At 44.6% G+C, this 19,412-nt stretch overlaps 2 protein-coding genes and 1 long non-coding RNA gene across 6 annotated transcripts in view; 1 reads left to right on the top strand and 2 right to left on the bottom strand.

Annotated features, from left to right (window-relative positions):
- LOC128349619 (uncharacterized) overlaps positions 1 to 4,546 on the top strand; it is a 60,112-nt gene extending 55,566 nt beyond the window's left edge. Inside the window, exons 2-3 of the long non-coding RNA XR_008318883.1 lie at positions 2,283 to 2,426; positions 4,400 to 4,546. This is a non-coding gene — a long non-coding RNA (uncharacterized LOC128349619). The remainder of the gene's footprint in view (positions 1 to 2,282; positions 2,427 to 4,399) is intronic.
- Positions 1,460 to 17,944, bottom strand: KAZALD1 (Kazal type serine peptidase inhibitor domain 1). 2 transcript variants are annotated; one of them, XM_053306224.1, is made up of 6 exons: positions 17,931 to 17,944; positions 16,680 to 16,728; positions 14,425 to 15,046; positions 9,274 to 9,434; positions 2,734 to 2,881; positions 1,460 to 1,858 (listed from the first exon to the last, which is right to left on the bottom strand). In XM_053306224.1, the coding sequence occupies exons 3-6, from the start codon at positions 14,972 to 14,974 to the stop codon at positions 1,764 to 1,766; spliced, it is 954 nt and encodes a 317-aa protein (XP_053162199.1). In that variant the 5' UTR covers positions 14,975 to 15,046; positions 16,680 to 16,728; positions 17,931 to 17,944; the 3' UTR covers positions 1,460 to 1,763. The 2 variants fall into 2 exon arrangements, with proteins under 2 accessions (XP_053162199.1, XP_053162200.1); XM_053306225.1 differs by lacking the exons at positions 16,680 to 16,728; positions 17,931 to 17,944 and having other exon boundaries at positions 14,425 to 15,206.
- SFXN3 (sideroflexin 3) overlaps positions 17,717 to 19,412 on the bottom strand; it is a 104,752-nt gene continuing 103,056 nt past the window's right edge. For 2 of the 3 annotated variants that reach the window (XR_008318881.1, XR_008318880.1), the window contains exon 12: positions 17,717 to 17,982. The gene's annotated coding sequence lies outside the window, so the exon portion shown is untranslated. The remainder of the gene's footprint in view (positions 17,983 to 19,412) is intronic. The other variant, XR_008318879.1, reaches the window with a different exon arrangement.

The raw sequence follows: 19,412 nt of genomic DNA, 5'->3' as shown, positions 1-19,412 counted from the left end.
AGAGAGATGGAGCAGAAGACCTCTTAGGACCCCTCCAATTCTAAAATGTCATGATTCTATGATGTTTTCATGTCTGAATGACTTCTGTACTTCATGTCTGGAAGGAAATGATACTACAGGGGATTTTTTCCACGAGGGATAAGTCTAACTCAGACCTTCAGACTTTGAGAGGAAAGAACTTGTTTTGAAAAGTTTATATAACAGAAGCACCAGCCTGGAATGTCTGTTATCCTGCCAGACTGGAATCCACTTATATCCACAGTTAACAATTTGGCCTATGGAGAAACTCACAGATGTTCCTATACATGCTACAGTCTGTGAGATATAGTTTTGAGAGACACCAGTCTTCCTTTCCCACAGTGAGGAAACAAAAGTGCTGAAAATTGTGAAAACACAGGTCTCTCAGAGTGATGTCCTGTTCTCCTCATCCCATCCACATATGTTTTTTGTCACAACCTGGAGAATGGATATTGAACTCCACTCCCAAGCTCTTCAGGGAGTTTCCTCCTTTGGGTATTCTAATCTAGTCTCGTTCACACATTAGGCCAATCAAGGCTTTTTATATACACAGGCCAACCTAGCCTGTGAGGCTGTTCTGACGAGCGCCTAGCCTCTGCTAGCTAGGGCAGCCTAGCCTGGGGTAGGCTGCTTGTGTGGAGTGCCAGGACCCGCGTGGATCCCAGTGCTCCTGCCCAGCCGAATCCCACTCCTAAGCCTGGCTCTTAGCCGCTGGGCTAAGAGCCAGGCTGCTGCTGGACTCATGAGTTGGCTGCTGGGCTCATGAGTCCCTTTGGGCTCCACAGAGCCCAAGGCGACACCGAGATGGGTGCCTAGAGCGCCCATCTGATGGGGGAATCCCCCAAGGCTCATCATACAGTGCCTTGTGGGGTATTCAGAGGCTGGGAAAATGAGTCCCAGCCTCTGTTGATCCATGCTGCCGGGAACAGTGCAGATAGTGATCTGCACTGCTCCTGGCAGCGTGGGTCATGGAGGGGCACGGTTCACATGCTGAAGGGGAAAAGATTGATTGTCTGGCGGAAGGTAGGTTGAACCCTGCCTCCCCCAATGCCCACCCATGCGGTCGTGTGAATAGCCCCAATGTGTTACAAGAGTTCATAGTGGCTTTAAGGCAGGCCTGCTCAACTTAGGCCCCCCAGCTGTTTTTGGACTACAACTCCCATAAGCCCCAGCCACAGGGGCCAATAGCCAGGGATTATGGGAGTAGTAGGCCAACATCTGCAGGAGGGCTGAAGTTGAGCAGGCCTGCTTTAAGGTATTAATTAAAAGAAAGGGACTCATAACTTTGTAATTTTGCTATGTCTGTGCTATGACCATCAAACTGCCTAGCTGGAATCTCAGGCTCAGAGGAGCAAATGCATTAGAAAAAAAGCAGATTTATGGCACTGTGGTGCATCAGGTCCAAGAAACTGCACTTCTCTGAAGGTTGATCAAAGTACCTTTTAATGTCCACTTGCTCTAAGTTCAGCTAAATATAATGGTTTCCCCCTCCTCATTGTTTGCTCTCCAATCAGCATAGGAATGGATTGGATGATTAAATATATTTATCTACCCCAAACAAAATCAGTTGATATCATAATTGTTCCTAGAAGGTTTTCTGCTAGCTTCCTGCAGTCCAGCACAAAGGTTCAGTCTTGGTTATCCTGTATGTTGGGGGCTGCAGTAGATGAGGAGGCAGGTGCTCATCAAATGGGAAAGGATGCAAATGTCCTTGCACTCCGTCTGATCCCCCACCATATGCACTGTCAGTAATAGTCATATGACTCATCACTCTCCACATAATCATCCAGTCCCAGGTTGGTCATCTTGGGTAGCATCAATTTGGTCATGTTCAGTTGATCTGAAAGTTCAAGGCACACAAACTGTTAGTCCTTGTAAAGGGTTTTTGTTCTTCACCACCTGTTTTTAATTTCCAGGGACATTTGGCTAGGAACATTAGCTTCCAACACAATAATATACAATCAGTTGTGGTAACAAGGCAGTAGATGCTCTATATGCCTTTCCCAAGTAGTTTAGCTAGGAGAGCTGTCAATATTTTTAGTTGTCTGTGTTGCTTTTAACTGAATCAATAAATCTGCTAAGCACTAATGACATGAGCATCATCTATCTAATATTTGCTGAATTATATTAACTGATATTTATAGCTTTTTAAAATTAATTACTAAAGAGGGACATCATGGCCTAGTGGATAAAAATAGAAAGCAGAACTAGAATCTGGAAGCTTCAGGAGATTTCTAGCATGGTACTGCTTAACTCTTCATTAGATTGCAGCCTTCGAAAGGAACAAAACATGACAAGAAACCCACATGTGCTGCAAAAAATGGCAAACCTCACATCGTCACTCTGTGATTTCTCAGGCCCTGTTCTGCAGAATTGGTTGACAATGATGTTTGGTGCCAGGGTACAAGGTAGGTTGAACTAGGGGAGCTGCTATTTTGGAGGGCAGCCCTATGGTTTGTGATGTTGAACAGTGGGATACAAATATTCTGAGTAAATAAATATGTGAGACACAACACAATTGTTGTGTAGAACTGACATCTGAAGCTGAATAGCTTGGAAGGTGAAAGCGACAACAAACCAAGGGGAATCTACTGGAGTTAGTGAGCACAGGGGAAAGTGTCTGGTGTGGAAGGGCCACACCAGTGCAAAGTGCAAAGTTGCACACCTGACAGTGCAAAGGATTTGTTCTTCTGGCGGGGGGGGGATGCCACTTACCAGGTGTGAGAACCATAAGGCTGGCAAGAGCTGCCACTTGCCCAACTGTGTTCCTTGCGAAGCAGCGGTATGTTCCCTCATCCGTCACCCGCACAGCTTGGATCTGGAGCCAGCTGGTCACCTCATATTTCTGAGGTCCTCCCCTAAACTAGAGTCAATGAAATAAGATAGCAAGAACCACCACCAAAAAAAACCCTAAACCTCTTTCTTAATGTGTTGCTGGCTAGTCTTTGCAAATTAATCCAGTCTCATCTGGGGAGCTAGCTGGATCGTCCAGAAAGCACAAATCAATTGCTACAGGAAAATCTCAGACGTTGGCAAACACTTTTGCTTTCACTTTAGAACAAACTTCAATCCTGTGTTATACAGTGGTCCCTCGACTTACGAAGATAATCCGATCTGAACGCACGTTCGTAGGTCGGAATTTTCGTAAGTCGAAAAGCGCATCCACGGAGGTCCGGAACACTCGTAAGTCGAGGAAACCGCATCTAAAAATTCGTAGGTCGAGGAAGCCGCATCTAAACCGGCAACGACTTCCGGTATTTTTTGTCGTTCGTATGTCGAAATCTTCGGATGTCGAGTGCTTCGTAAGTCGAGGGACCACTGTATATGGACTTGGGGAACTAGGTTCTGTTAACTAACTACAGTTAGAACCAAGTAGGATATCAAAGCAGAGTTTGATCCTGGTTTGAAAATGCTAGTCAATTAACAAGTTTCAATCCTCAAGTTCATATGCAACACAGAACTGTGGTTTGTTGTAGACGAAAGGGGCAGTTTTCATTCTCCTTCCTTTGTGTGTGATAGCGTAGGGGGAAGCCCATGAGCCCATGGTTCTCTTAGACTCATTCCAATAGTATAACATGGATTAGCATTATGTCATGAGCTAGGCTACAATAAGTCAAGAATAAAAATTCCTTTGCTCTCCTATTCAGATGAAGCACTAATATGACCTCTAAACAATATTTCTCATTTAGTACAAACAAATGTCCTCGATCAGTGCTGTCTCCAAAATATGCTTATTTCATTTGCCATCCTTTTGGTTAGAAAGCTGCACACCTGTCATACATCTTCAAAGTCCAAGACTGTCTCACCTTTCTGTTCTTAATTAATTATTTTGAATACTTTACCTGAGAAAACCTCCACAACTTCCTTGATAATTTAATCATCCAACTCATACTGTTTTGCTTGCCATGTTTTTTTCTCCTTCTATTTTTCCACCTGTAGTTTACACCTCTTCTCTATTTCCTTAATTCGAGTAGCCCAGGCAAACAATTGGCCTCATTCTGTCATATCTGTACATATGTAGAAACTGTTGGTTCTGCCTTATCCTTTGTTCTTGCTTTAAGCTAAAATTCTAAGGGCCTATTTGCTTGTATTCAGATACACATTCATGATAATACATGTGGCTTGCTCACTTTTGAGCTTTTTATATGCACGCACATACTTCACATAGAGCATGCATATTTTATACTTGGGGACACACTAGGACACCTTGGTCTGTTGTGAAATACCAGACCAATTTCCTTTTTTCCAGTGTGGAAAACAATCCAGATTCTTTGAAATGTAACAATCTGTGGTATTTTCTTTTTCTTTCATGCATAAGTTAGAGAGGACTGGAAACTGCCCACAAACTATCTTCTTGTTTCTTGGTCTCCTTTGTAAACAGGATACAAGAAGCCCATCTCTGAAAGAGAATGCATAAACCTTGGATTTCCTTCTTCCAGCAGCTCAGAGCACTGAACCACATCCAGAAAAAAAGTGATGTTGCCTAATCAATGGGCACAAATTCATGAAGCACTGCATTAAAAAAAACCCCCAACCCTGCTATGAATTAGCTATTTATTTACTTGCTTATCTAATAGCAACACAGAATGGAAACAGATTCCAGAATTTGTAATGTCCTGGCAGGGCCTGGAATACTACAAGATGAGAGGAGAAAAGGGGATCTGTGGAGTCAGGAGGACAGGGACTGTGCGGCTGAGGGAATGAGTCAAGAAGCTATATACAAGGAATGCAAAAACCCCACTCCAATTGCCCTGAGTCCCATTATACTGGTTTCTGAGTTTATTGAAGGCTATATCAGGGGTAGGCTTTCCATGAGGTGGGTTCAGCAGTTGCCTCAGGCGGCAGCAGGGGCATAACTATAATCGGGCAAGGGGAGACAGTTGTCTGGGGGCCACTGCCTTCTGGGGGGCCCAGAGGCAAGTCACATGACTGACTCCCCCAGCTGCGCACCTGCCCGGGCTTCCCTCAGTTGTATTCATCCTCTGAAATTGAAGTGAGTGTGAAGACCTGGAGCTACCAGACCAGAATGTCTTTCTCTAGTACCATGAAATGACTTGCATCGTCCACAATTTACAAAACCTTTTAAAAAATAATTTAGGATGATGTTCTATTGTGGCACACACACACACACACACACACACACACACATACATATACATACACACACACACACACACATTCTGAACCATGGGTATGTGAACTGGTTCAGTTGCACCAATCGGCTGGGCCAGCCGGTTCAACAAACCAGCTCGTACCGGTTCAAAGCAGTTTGTAATCAAACTGCTCCAACTGGCCCAATTCATGGCGGTCCAGTTCATGATTGGATCGGTTCTGCACATCCCTACTGCAAAGCCTCCTTCTATGTGTATTTCATTAGGATATTAGCCACAGTCAAGAGGTTTTTCAGATTTGTTGGTAAAAACCTATCCTTGAGCTGAGGCTTCTCCTGAGATGCTGATTAATTTCATGTGTCCAGATACTATCCCAAAGTCCTATGTGTAAAGGGCGATTTAGCAGTGTATTATGTATTAAGGACCTTGGTGGTCTTTTGTGGTTCAATACCCAACCACCCTTTAAATATTTTTCTATGTAATTTATTCTCTAGTGTTTCACCAAAACTGTTTTTAATTAACTCAGACAATGGTAGTCCTCTCTGGAGATTATTAGCTATTCCCTGAAGGAAAGCTATTCCGAGTGGCAGTTCACTTTCATTCCTGCATCTGCTTCCTTGGACCAGCTTCAGTGTGCTTGTGGCATCTGTTCTCAAAGGAACAATTGATATGTGGCACAGGAACAAAATGCAATCAAGTGCACACTACTGACATTGGATCTAATTGGAAGATGCTCTCACAAGCATTTCACTACTTTCCCCACTACCCGCCCTTATCTTGTTCATGATATGGAGCGATCATAGACTCTTAATCTGGCAGTGACATATATTTCTGCCCCACCCAAACACTCTATATAATAATACAGATTTGTAGTTTCTATAAAGGCTTCCCAGGACTTCCTTACACACCCTCTAAATGGAAGGGTAGAACAGTTCCTGCCCTACAGCCTTTCAAGTTCTATTTTAGGCAGGAGCTCCAAGTCCATTAACCCTTCAGATGTTAGTGTGGAGAGCCTTCTTTGTTAGAGTTATCCATAGTATATGCACATTATTCAGAATTGCCATTGTGAATATGTGTGATTACACCCCACAAAGAGGAGCAGTAAAAATGAGAGAATAGCTGAACTTTACAGTAACAAACAAAAAGAGTGAGAAAGAGAGTAGTCATGGTGATGCTGCTATATTTTCAGCAACATTGAGAAGTCCTCTAGAGAACGAGGATGTGGAAGGTCATCGGGAGAAATCAACTAGTTATCCTGTGTCTATAGAGAAATTCAGATGGAAAACACAACAGTACATTTTAGGCTTAAGTCCAAAGTGCACCCGTCTTTCATATAAATCTGTCTTTCCACTGATGTCATCTGGTGACACCCTTGTGCATTTCTCCTTGCCTTCCAAAGCACAGTTAGCAGTGACAAGTGCGAGGGGCCTTTTCTGTGGTGGCACCCACCATGTGGAACTCTGCCATGTGAGGTGAGGTCAGCTCCCTTCCTACAGGTGTTTCATTGACAGTTTTAAAATGATTAGATTCCAGCAAGCTTTTTTAGCCTACTTTCCTTAAGGAAAGTAAGCTTATGAGATCATTCAGCATTGTGTGTGTGTGTGTGTGTGTGTGTGTGTGTGTGTGTGTCCCTATCAACTTCACAATTCCTGGACCAATTAACCAAATTGGGTAAAGCTGTAGGGACACATAGGGAGACCTCAACGGCGTAGTTTGTGATGATGTCATCCACCCCAATTCAAGATGGCAGATGCATAAACATTTAAGGCGCAAGTGGGCTAACTTGTGAACTGCCTAACTGATACGAACCAAATTTGCTACAGCAGTAGGGACACATAGGAACACCTCAATGGCATAGTTTGTGATTATGTCATCCACCATGATTAAAGATGGCGGACACGTGAATGGTTGAGCCCCAAGTGGGAGCTAATTTTGACCAAATTTGGTACAGTTGTAGGGACACATAGGGATACATCAACGGCAGAGTTTGTAATGATGTCATCCACCCTGATTCAAGATGACAGACACATGAAAGGTTGAGGCACATGTGGGCTAATTTGTGGACTGCCTAACTGACCTGAACCAAATTTGGTACAGTTGTTGTGAGTGACACATAGGGATATCTCAATGGCATAGTTTGTGATGATATCTACCCCAATTCAAGATGGTGGACATGTGAACATTTAAGGCTGAAGTGGTCTAACTTGTGAAGATGGTAATTATCAATTGAGATTATAGTGAAAGGAAAGTAGGTAGATTAGTTCCTACCAGAACTTCTTATTGTTCTCTGATTAATTTTTGCTTGGATTCCTCTGCGTGATTTATGATTAATTCTCTAACTGGCTGTTTTAATGTTATGATTTTGGTCTATTATTGTTGCGATATTATGTTATGAGCAACTTTGGGGACCTCCAGGAGAGGAAAAAAGTGAGGTAAATGCTTTAAATCAGGGCTGCACAACTTTGACCCTCCAGTGGTGGTGGTTGTGCATGAAACACAGAAGTGTTCACCTATCTGTAGGTGGCAGTTCTGCAGGGTTGGCAGAGGAGTTGATCCCCCCAGGAGTGGAAGTCCCAGGAAGGTTCCACAGACAAGAGTCCCAATTCAGTGGTCACTTGGGCAGAGTATCAGGGTAAGATCATCTAGGTCAGGCAGAAGCAGGAATGCAGGAGTCCTGGACTCCAGCTGGCATGAGAACTCACCAGGTTCAGACCTGTTTGAGCAATTGCTGCCAGCAACCAGGCCATGAAAGAAAGTTACCTAAAAGCTGTTAGGAAAAGAAAGCCCTGTTCCTGGAGACTGAGAGCAAACGGTCCTTACTCATGAGGAATCCAGCTGTTGTTTCTCCTCCCAAGGAGACCCCTTAGTTAGTTGCATTCTAGTGGTGAGGCAAGCATTCCTGCACCATTGGATGAGTTCCTCATGGATATGTGGCCGTGTCGGGGGGGGGGTCCAAACAGGGGTCCTGACTCCTGACGGGTCTGGGGGACTGTGGCCACACTTCATGGACTGCTCTTGACTGGACTTGGAGGGATGTGGGTGGCTGTGGAGCGAGGTGTTTCCTCGGAGGGGCTGGCTGAAGTTGGAGGTGGTAGTTCCTCAGTGTCCTCCTGGGGTGGGGGGGACTGAGTGGCCCTGGGAAGCCCTTGGAAAAGAGTCTTCTTTTGGGGCTTGCTCTGAGGGGAGTTCTGTGGCCTCCGCAGGTGCTAATGTCTCCCAATCCTCATCCCCCTAGTCTGCTACTGACTCTTGGGGCCCCTTGACATCGGGCTCAGAAGACTCCTCAAGGTGGGTTCTGACAGTTGTTGGGTTACTACTCCCATCTTCCCTGACTATTGGCCACAGTGGCTGGGCATTATGTGAACTGTAGTCTGACTACAGCTGGAGGGCTGAGGTTGTACAGCCCTGCTTTAGGAAGATAGATAGATAGATAGATAGATAGATAGATAGATAGATAGATAGATCAATAGCAGTCAGGAGACCTAAGACAACAGCATACGTGACAGGAAGAAAAGGATAGACTCCATTCCATCCTAATTAGGGGAGGCACGAGTTAAAAGGAGGTACAGAATACTAGGCCTCTCAAGGAGCTGAGTAAGAGGGAGAGACAAGAAATCATGGGCATCCAGAGCAGGGGAGGGGCAAGAGGAGAGGAGAGCTGGTCTTGTGGTAGCAAGCATGACTTGTCCCCTTAGCTAAGCAAGGTCTGCCCTGGTTGCATATGAATGGGAGACTTGATGTGTGAGCCCTGTAAGATATCCCTGTAAGATATTCCCCTCAGGGGATGGAGCCACTCTGGGAAGAGCATCTAGGTTCCAAGTTCCCTCCCTGGCATCTCTAAGATAGGGCTGAGAGAGATTCCTACCTGCAACCTTGGAGAAGCCGCTGCCAGTCTGTGAAGACAATACTGAGCTAGATAGACTAATGGTCTGACTCAGTATATGGCAGCTGCCTATGTTCCTATGTTCCCTTCAGATTGAGCCAATCCCATTTAATTCAATCAGGATTACTACCAGATAAGGGGGTATAGGATTACCAGTCTCCTCCCCCCCTCCCAGAAAAAGTCCTGAACAAGATCTATCTTCAAACACTATTCATATACACAAATCACTACTATCCTGAATGATAGCTAGCTACGGCTCACCTGTACTGAGATATGCGGGTCATCTCCTGGAAGCAGCATGTCCAGTCCTTCTTTCCTCCATTCGATGGATGCCATGGGGTATGCAAAGACCTCACAACCAAAGATCACATCTTGCCCAGTGATGTTCCAGATGTCATAAGGAGGAGACATGATGCGGGGCTCTAGGGAAAACAAAAACAAAAACAAAAAATCTGAGGAGAAGGAATTACTCTCTGGCATGCTTGTATCTGAAGATACATATTTGTATGGAGACAGGGATCCATCTTATTTATTTGTTTGTTTGTTCTTCTCTGTGTAAACTGCTTTGGAAACATTTGTTGAAAAGCGGTATATAAATATTTGTTGTTTTTGTTGTTGTACCAAAATAAGTCCTCCCACCACAGTCCAGCTGAGACCTCCTGTAGTGGATCTCCCAGGCAATCTTTTTACACACAGTGTGATATTTATCTCTAGGCTGTCAGGGCCTGCATTGTTTTTTTAATTTTTAAACAGACAGATCCTAGCAATTTTTGGAACTTTATAAAGGAACAATGGCTGCCATCCAGACTAATGATGCACTGGTTCCATTCAGTGCGGGAGTAATTTTCACCAGTCTCCCCTTCTTTCTCAACCTGAGTTGCAGTCACGCAACCCTCAGGAACATGTTTTTGGGACACAGAGTAAGCATCAGGACAGCAATTGCCACCCCCCCCCCAGCGCCAGCACAGTGTTAGTCTGGATGTCAGCAGCTAACAACAATAATAATTGCAGCACGCTGTGTAACACAATTGTTGCACAATTCCCTACTTCCTTTCAGCACAAAAAGCAAGACCCTTTAAGACTTTGCTGTGCCCAACAGCAGCTGTTAGCTACAAGATGTTCCCATCCCAGCAAGCATATCTGTGGACTAGAGGATCCCTTGGCCCCTAAACGGTGGTCGGTGCTTTGCTGCAGTCATTTAAATGAAGTGCTTCCCAGGGATGTCACTGCTGCTCCCCAGTTGCTGGGGAAACATGACGCCCTTGTGGCAGCTGCTAATCAGTCTATGTGCCGGTTTGATTTAAAGCTTCCAAATTCTCCTCTTTTCCTCCTTTGTTGAGGTTTGAAGGTTCTGCAACAATGTGAGGTAAACAGGAGGAATTTGTTTAGCTCCCACAATCCCCCCCCCCCGCCCCTGTGTGCCTTCCCATGTCATACCCCAATTACATCCACTACCCACCTTCCTCCGTGGATCCTTCTACAGTTTCAGACTCCCTATATCCCTTTCTTTTCAGGACCAATCAAGATATTACTCTAAACAGCACTCACACATCTAGTCCCTCCCCGCCACTGACTAAATAACATCTACTGCAACTCACCTTATGCCATGACGTCATGATATCTCATGTTTCCCTGCCCCAGTCCATACAATTTGCTGCTGCTGGGAGATGTGGCAGGGGAGCGATATGGGAAGTCATCATAATATTGACTAAGGCTTTATATAATGCTTCTGAGTGTTCAGAACACTTTGTATATATTACTAAGGTGTAACCCAAATTACACTATAGGGAAATACTGATTATCCCCATATTGCAGATGGCGGGGAGGATGCTGAAGTTGAAAGGAAGTGCTTAAGCTGCTTAATGAGTTCATGGCAGAGGCAAGACTTGAACCAGGCAGTCACAGAACAGTCCCTTAATTGCTGTTGTGGTAGATATTACTAAGGACGGATTCAATATGCAGCTGCTGTTTTTAGTGGCCGGCGAACGCAGAGTAATATCTAGTTTGGCCCTCAGACTTGTCAAGCTCTGCTGTCCTGTGAATACTTTGCAGCAGGCAAGATCCATGCATCTGCCATGGGAGTAATAGCACCAACACCCAGGTAGTCTGTGTCCTCAGTATGACTAAGAAGAGCTCTCTCATGCAGGGTTTATTAAAAAAGACTACACATTTTGATAGCAGAATAAATTATGCCACATATTTGCTTAATGACCCTGTTTGTTCTAGCTACAGAAACTCGACTTGTACCCATTTTATTTCGTTATAGGAGCAGCAGAGCAGCGGAAGGGAAGGTAGACGTGGACTATTGTGACTAAACAGTATGAAGGGGAGGGAAGAGAATAAAAGCCCGGGAAAGGGAAAGGGATCTGTGAGGCTTGCCATTGAAATGGTGGCCAAGAAGCTGAAAGCATGCCGGGCTCTTTGGAACCAGTTCCAAAAAGAGATTTTTAACAATGATCTTGTGATTAGAGAATGACCTCATGGGAATCCAGCCTTGAACATCCACTCAGCAGCAAGTGCTATTGGTTCCCCCTTTTCTCACCCCTTTCCTGTTGACCTAATAGGACTGACATGGCCATTCTGGCCGCCACTCAGGTTTAATGAGTAGGACTGGGTCCAAATCAGAAACAAGGTGTCCCAAAAACCTCGTGCTCCAGTGTCCTTCGTTGCTTTTTAATGCTTCCTAACCTACACCAATGTGTTTCCTATAAACAAAAGTGCCTTTACAGCCCTTCTCTCCAAGACTCGGTTTTGCCTGCCTTCTAACGTTGCTGTCTTATGAAATGTGTAATTTGGAAACCACTGGCAAGGCCAGGGCTGCAGCTTAGTGGAAGAGCACAAAAGTCCCAGATTCAATAGTACATCTAGGTAGCATAGGCGTAACTATAGGGGGGGCACGTGCCCCGGGCGCCACTTGGCAGGGGGTGCCAAAAAGTGCCCCCGCCGATTTGCCGGGAAAAAAATTTTTTTGATTTGATTTTTATTTTTTGCAGAGCAGTCCCCCTCCCCCGGTCCCGGTGGCCCCCCCACCATTGGCATTGCTCATCCAGCACTGGGCGCCGCGGCGTCTTCGTAGTCCAAGTCTCTGACTCTCACTCCCCGGCGCGCCCCGCCACCCCGCCACCAGTCGCGCATGCGTCGAGAGGAGGACACGCACCAGAGCAAACTTCCTGAACAACTCCCTCTTCTGAACAACTTCCTGAACGCCTGAACCAGTTCCCCTTTTTTCTCATTCAAGTCCTTCCTCCCCTATAATCTAACCACATTTTAACTGAAAAGGTTCAGGGAGGGGGAGATGGGGGATGTGGAACCTTGGGTTCCACATCCCCCCATCTCTCCCTTCCTGGACTTTTTCACTATGTAATGCAAGCTAATTTAATTATATGTCATCATCAAAATGGATTAGCTGTTTCAGCCCATCAGGAAAGTCTAAACCTCCACCGATTTAATTAACCAGACTGAAAATCAGATGAACAGAGAATGTTTTAATGAAAGGTGGTATATAAATTTAACAATAAGTAAAGCTATAATTAGGAGCAATTAGCGATTACTTAAACATTGGTGCTGCCAAGCAATTTGTAAATAAAACTAGAAGCCCTTTGAAAATAAGCTGGAATTAATTGTAGGTTGGGCAGGGGGTAAAAGTATATACTTCTAAACATTTATTGTTAAATTTATATACCACCTTTCATGAAAAACAACCCCAAAGTGGTTTGGTTTTAGTCATGGATTTTAATTTTAATTGCTCTTTTTGTCAATGTGATGAAGATTAGTTAAATCTGAGTGGTCTTAGGCAACCAATGTTGCATCTGAAATGCCATTTCATTTTTTATTGTCATAAATACTCTCCAACCAATTTAAATAGCAAAGGTGTATATTATTGCTTTATTCAATTGCAGGGAATCTCAAAAAAGCAGGATTTGCAACTAAGGCAGTGCATATCTTCTCTAAAATGGCCCTTTTATAATTTTTCTAACTTTGAAATCGTAACATAAAACAATGCATAAATGCTTCCCCCTACATTTGAAACCTTTTCTGGTGTAAATAGCGCGCGTTTTTGGAAAAGGGGAGTCTTTCTTTAACAGCGGGAGAATAAGGAGTCTTTAGCACTATCACCCTAGTCCCTCGAATTACTTTGGAGTCCTTGGCTTTCGTTTTGTTAAAATACAGTCCACTCACAAGGGAAAGTCAGGAACAGAACCAGGGCGTGAGGGAGGGGCATCATAATCATAATAATCATCATTGCATCATAATTCTGATGTTTGAGATACAAGCCAACTTCACAGGGTTGTTGTGAGGAAAAACCTAAGTATGCAGTGCATTTTGAAATTTTTGGTAATTTTTGTAATTTTTTAAATTTTTAAAATAAAAGTTTTCTGAAACATGTGTGTCAGTCAGATGTATGGGGGGGGCGGCGGGGGGGAGGGGCGCAATTTCAGTGCTTGCCCCGGGTGCCGTTTTCCCTAGTTACGCCTCTGCTAGGTAGGGCTGAGAAAGAGTCCTGTCTGAAATCCTGGAGAGCTACTGCCATTAGTGCAGACAATACTGAGCGAGATGTCAACGTGCCTAGGGAGCAAGGGGCTGTCAATTTGAATCCCTGCTGGTATGTTTCCCAGACTATGGGAAACACCTATATCAGGCAGCAGCACTATAGGAAGGTGCTGAAAGGCATCATCTCACACTGCGCGTGAGGAGGCAATGGTAAACCCAGGGCTGTCCTTAGAGAGCCCTGGCAGGGTGCGGGGCCTGGGGCAAATCAGCCAGTGCAGGGCCCCCTTCCAGTTAATTCTAATGCGGGGTAAAAGAGTGAGGCCAGGGGCAGTCGCCCTGCTTGCCAAGCCCTAAGGACAGGCCTGAGTAAACCCCTCCTGTATGCTACCAAGAAAACCACATGGCTCTCTGGTCGCCAGGACTCGACACTGACTTGACGGCACTATCTTTCCTTTTTCCAATGGTCTGACTTAGTGTAGAGCAACTTCATATGTTGATATTGCTAGTGCAAATTGGCCCTCTGTCTTTGAGAAAAACAAATATCTAGGTTCATCATAAGCACTCAAGATTGTATTATATGGATGTGCTAACAACCACAGATCCTTTATTATCAGATATTTAACCCTTTTGAAAAGCCCTCAGCTTCTCATCATGATCACTGCATCCCTTAGAAAAGAATCACACAAGCTGTTTAAGGATTGTGGGGAGAAGAGGTACATTCTACACTTTTCTTTTCCAGTTTAAAGCAGTCCATCTGTTTAATTCACCAGATGCTCACTTGTTCTTGGACTATACGAATGATGAACTAATGGTTTCCCATTCATTTTCTCTGTACCATTAACAGTTTTCCATACACCTTTTCCAATTCATCAGCTACTTATAGTTTCTGACCACGTGTGGAAAGAATCTGGTATACTTTACCTGATTCACAGGGTCCTTTGTGGGCCACGGTGAGATTAGCCTCTGGATATGAGTTTTGCATCTCTTGGAATTTGCAGATTTGTGCATAGGTTTTGCCATCAGAACCACAGAGAGCCTGGCTGGAAAGGCAAGTACACTGAGGCTCGGGAACCTCGCCATGTCGAAGATCTCCAGCATCGAGACGGCACTCTAAGTGGTCCCCACACTTGCCATAGAAGTGGTTGGTATTGTCTAAGTCACATATCTGTCCCTCCAGATTGGCACACTCCCAACAGCAGTCACAAGCATCCAGCACCACCCCAGAAAGGCAGCCCCGTGGTGTGGGACATTCTTCCAAGCGACATTCCGCACAGCTCTCCCCTTCCTCTAGGAGCCTTTGCCAGCCACGCTGCAAGTAATCTGGAGCAGCAGGCATGGCCCAGCTGAGTATGTCCCAGTGCAAAAGCAGCAACAGAAAAGTGACCTGAAAGGAGGCTGAGTGAGCAGGTTGAGACATTCTTATAAGACCTCTGGAACTTGGCATCCATTCGTCACTCTTGCCCGTCACCATCCCTTGGCCACCGGAGGTCACAGCAACATCCACTTCTGTCTCTTCACTTCAAAACTACAAAGCCATCAGTGCCTGCAAAGAGAATCGGAATCAGAAAAGAGTAATGTATTTGGACTCTGTTGAGTGAATCCCTGAATCTTTAAGGAACAAAATGTCCTTGTGCACAATATCAAAACAAAGGGCTGACTTCTAGAGCAAGGTGACCACAGATATGCCAAAAAGCTGCACTGCACTGCACTGCACAGGTTTTCCCATTACCTTTGCACCTGCACATGCAGTGGGACAGGAATGAATTTCAGCAATTTGCATGCCTCTGGAAATGCCCTGAGGGTAGGGATTTGGGGAAATTGCAGAACATTAATACAAGTAAATCTAATGGCCAGTGTGATGCACAGTTCTAACAGAGATGTTAGGACTTCCAATGCCACTGCATTTCTACAAGGCAGCAGATCAGCCACTTCACATTAGATATCCAAAAAATGGACACCTTTTGTACCTCAGCTTTTGCCTCCCTCTCTCTGATTCAGTCTCCGAAACTTGCAAAACTACTGTTTCTTCATACACACACACCTACTTCACACAGTCTCTCCTCTTCATTTGGGAGTGGGGAAGCTCTGCAAGCTCTGATGACTTTCCAAACATTCCAAAAAATCTCTGGATATCTCCCAACCATTAGCTCCCATTAAGGAAAAACCATCCAGGCATCCTTAGAGCTATTTATCAGTAATCTGCTTAACAAAATGGATGGATGGCCAGCAGCCATAACACCAGTATTACATCTTAGTGAGAGGCAGAACACTTCCTGAAAGCTTTTCTTTATATCTCCACAGGTCAAAGGGGTAGATTCTTTTTAGCGTACTTTCCAGTAAGCTTATGAGATTACCCAGCATTCCATAAGTCCGTCAGTGTGTCCATCCGTGTGTGTGTGTGCCCCCCCACCAACTTCTCAATGCCTGGACCAAAATGAACTAAATTGGGTACAGTTGTAGGGACACATAAGTAGTGTCATTTGTAATAATGTAATCCACCCCAGTTCAAGATGGTGGCGGACGTATGAACATTTGAGGCACAAGTAGACTAACTTGTGAACTTCCTAACTGATTTGGACCAAATTCAGTCCAGTTGTGGGATAGTGAAAGGAAAGTAGGCAGATTAGTTCTTACTAGAACCACTTGTTAAACAAATGTAGAATGTTCAGGGAATGTGCTGAAATTTCTCGGGGGGGGGTGTCTGTCCCACAGACCCTGTGTAACCACAGCCCTAAACATGTCCAAAGGAAGAAGGAATCTGAAGGCAAGCATTTCCATTCCAAGACCCATCAGTCAACACTCCACAGTGTCTTGCTATTCTTGAAATGCAGGAGAACCTGAGAGGTATGATAGTGTTTTGTGACACCTGGCCCAGACAGACATAGCGTGTTCCAGATGTGTGATCCTGACATAGCCATTTCTTTCTACCCATAAGACTGGTGCAAGTGTATCCAACATTGTTTTGTTGTCTCTAAATTGAAGAATGGTATTATGTACAGAAATATCCTGAGAAGCTGTTAGCGGCCTGTACATGCGGGGCAGAGGGGTGGTAAACGAGTCATACCTGTGGCTCATTTACCACCTCCTGCTCATCCTGCCTGTATGGCCACTACTGCTGAGGAGTGGTTAAAAAACACACAAACCTGATCCAATACCAACGATCAAAATTTGCTTACACATTTTTAAAAGAACATCTTCAATAGTTTTGCAGATAGGTACTGTGATCTAGTTGAAAAAGAAACCAATGAAGTGCATAACAGTAACAACAGGCAAGTAGTAACAGCAACTTATTGCAAGTCTGCAAAATGTAAAGTGTTTATTCAAAAATTAAATTTTGGAAACCATTGCCTCGAGTGCTATTTTGCTTATCTCCTTCAATATGTTTGATTGCATGTTTGCTTGATGCAATATCTCCATACACCCCCCTACACACACACACCCCTACACACACACACACACACAATATGTCTCAGTTCCTCACAAAGGGGTCATGTCTCTTTAAGAGCAGGAAAAGAGACAATGTTGTGTTTCCTATTGCCACACAATGAGGCTGTTTTCACAAGCAGCCTAGTGTGGAGTGCCAGGATCCGCGTGGATGCCGGCACTCCCACCCAGCCTATCTCCACTCCTAAGCCTGGCTCTTAGCTGAGGTTAAGGGACAAAGCGCTCCATTAACCCGGCTGCTAGGATCATGTGTCTCCTCAGCTCCACAGAGCTAAGGAGACACAGAGACGGGTGCACAGTGCCTTGTAGAATATCCAGAGGCAGGGAAAATGAGTCCCGGACTCTGTTGATCCATGCTGCTCCTGGCAGCGTAGGTCGTGTGGGTGTATGGCTTGCATGCCAAAGGGACAAGGAGAAATTGCGATTGTCTGGGGGAAGATAGCTTGAACCCTGCCTCCCCCCGCCCCGCTTGCCCCACCACCTGCCTGCACTGTTGTGTGAATAGCCCCAATGAATTGTACGTAAATGTGTGTTGTTCCTGGAAAAAATTATTACAGGTCCTTCCCCCCCCCCCCCATAAAGTATGCTTTGTAGAAGCAAAACTGATGTGGCATAAACAAAATATGTTATGGTTTGTCTTTTGTCTTTTCAGCTTTAAGGCATCCCACTTTTAGAAAAGTAACTTTCTTGTTTCCAGTTTGTTTATCCAGTTACATATTTTTGCATTACTAAGTTTAGCTTCAACATTGCACTTCTGAGTTCATTTGCTGTCAACAGTCTGCAAATGTTGTCAGCATTATTCACTACCTTCAACTGAAGAGGAGTGCAGGAGACGGATGTAAATGGTCTAGAAAGAAAGCCAGCGAAAGAACAATAAGAAGAGAAGAACCAGGATGCAAGAAACAACCCAGGGGTGCACATTGGCAACAAGCCAAGCGAGATACATTCCTCTTTCATCCCCCACCTCAAGGCCCAAATCTTACATAGTCACCATCAAAATTTCTTCCTCTGGATGGCCTAGTAGACGTCCTGCACCTGAAAAGAAGGTTCAGAAATTATTGTTTTAACATCTAAAGTATTGCAAGTTATAATCTATACAACTCTCCTTCCCCAGAACAAACCTAATAGTCAGCAAAACAAGTCGCATATCTCCTCTTCCCTACATCTTGGCAACCTGATATTCCATTCATTGGTATATATGTTCTATTTCCATCTAAGATCTGAAACAAAGGGCCAGGGATTCAAGAATTACCACCCCCACCTTCTCAATCCCTAGGGGATCCAGCTATTCACACCGCTGTACCTTCCCTGTACATCCGCTTAACATATCTTGAATATTAACTGCCTGCCTCAGCATTCATTTCCAAAAACAAATGGTCTCAGATGGGATTTTCAAATTAACAGTAGCATCTTTTCATTTCTTAAGCGTTAATAGTAGTCTGGAAGCTTTTTCCCACTGTATGCCCAAACCAGCATGGGCTAGTCATTCACTGGGCATCCACGTAGGGTGATCATTCAACTTAGGCTGATCATTCAACTTCTCAAATAAGCAGCCTGCAAAGTTTAAGTTAAAACCAGGGTTCGGCACTTCTCAGTTGTGGAGGTGAGGAGCACCACCAAAATCAAACTTTGCCTAGAGCCATAAAAACCCTAGTGCCCGCCCTGTTCAGAGGACAGACTGAATACCCATTCTCAGATTAGCTTTCTTACTGGCCACTTTTGTCTTGGCTGGATTAAGTCTCAGTTTGTTAACTCTCATACAACCCTTCTTAGTCCTCGGGTAGCAGCTAAAGTTTTCCACTGCCGCCTTGTACCCAAATAGAAATTGGATAGGGCGAGAAGGGACCCATGGTTTCCCTTCCCAAATTCCACTCTGAACCTTTGGACAGAGTGGAGTTTCGTCGCCCTTACCTCTGATTCTGCAGCACCAGCATTACATCTGAACACTGGCACAGTAGTTTCAGCTCCATGGAACTGGAGTTGAGGGAAATAAACCTGCACAGCCAGCTCCCTCACCTCTCTGTAGTCTTGCTGACTGCAGAGAGGCAGGTCTCCCAAATGTCTAAAAGCAGATGGGAGAGTGGGGGAGAAGGGCACAGAATGGCGAGTCCATTGAACCCATGGTTCCATGTTACGTCTGAAGGCAGTCATTGCATCACCCTTCTAACTTGGCAAAGAGGCACCTTTTAATGTGGTGATTCTCTTTATTTAGCAGGGGGAGAGTAACTGGCCCTATCCACCCCCAGCACAGTACTTCCAGTGACTGTTGCTGGTGTCTATCTTATGTTTCTTTTTAGATCGTGAGCCCTTTGGGGACAGGGTTCCATTTTGTTTATCTTATTTATTTGTTATTTCTCTGTGTGAACCGCCCTGAGCCATTTTTAGAAGGCGGTATAGAAATCAATTAAATACAGTAAATATTATATTATATTATATTATATTATATTATATTATATTATATTATA

The sequence above is a fragment of the Hemicordylus capensis genome, chromosome 3, assembly GCF_027244095.1.
Source record: "Hemicordylus capensis ecotype Gifberg chromosome 3, rHemCap1.1.pri, whole genome shotgun sequence".
Taxonomy (NCBI): Eukaryota; Metazoa; Chordata; class Lepidosauria; order Squamata; family Cordylidae; genus Hemicordylus; species Hemicordylus capensis.
This window is presented reverse-complemented; position numbering and strand designations above follow the sequence as displayed.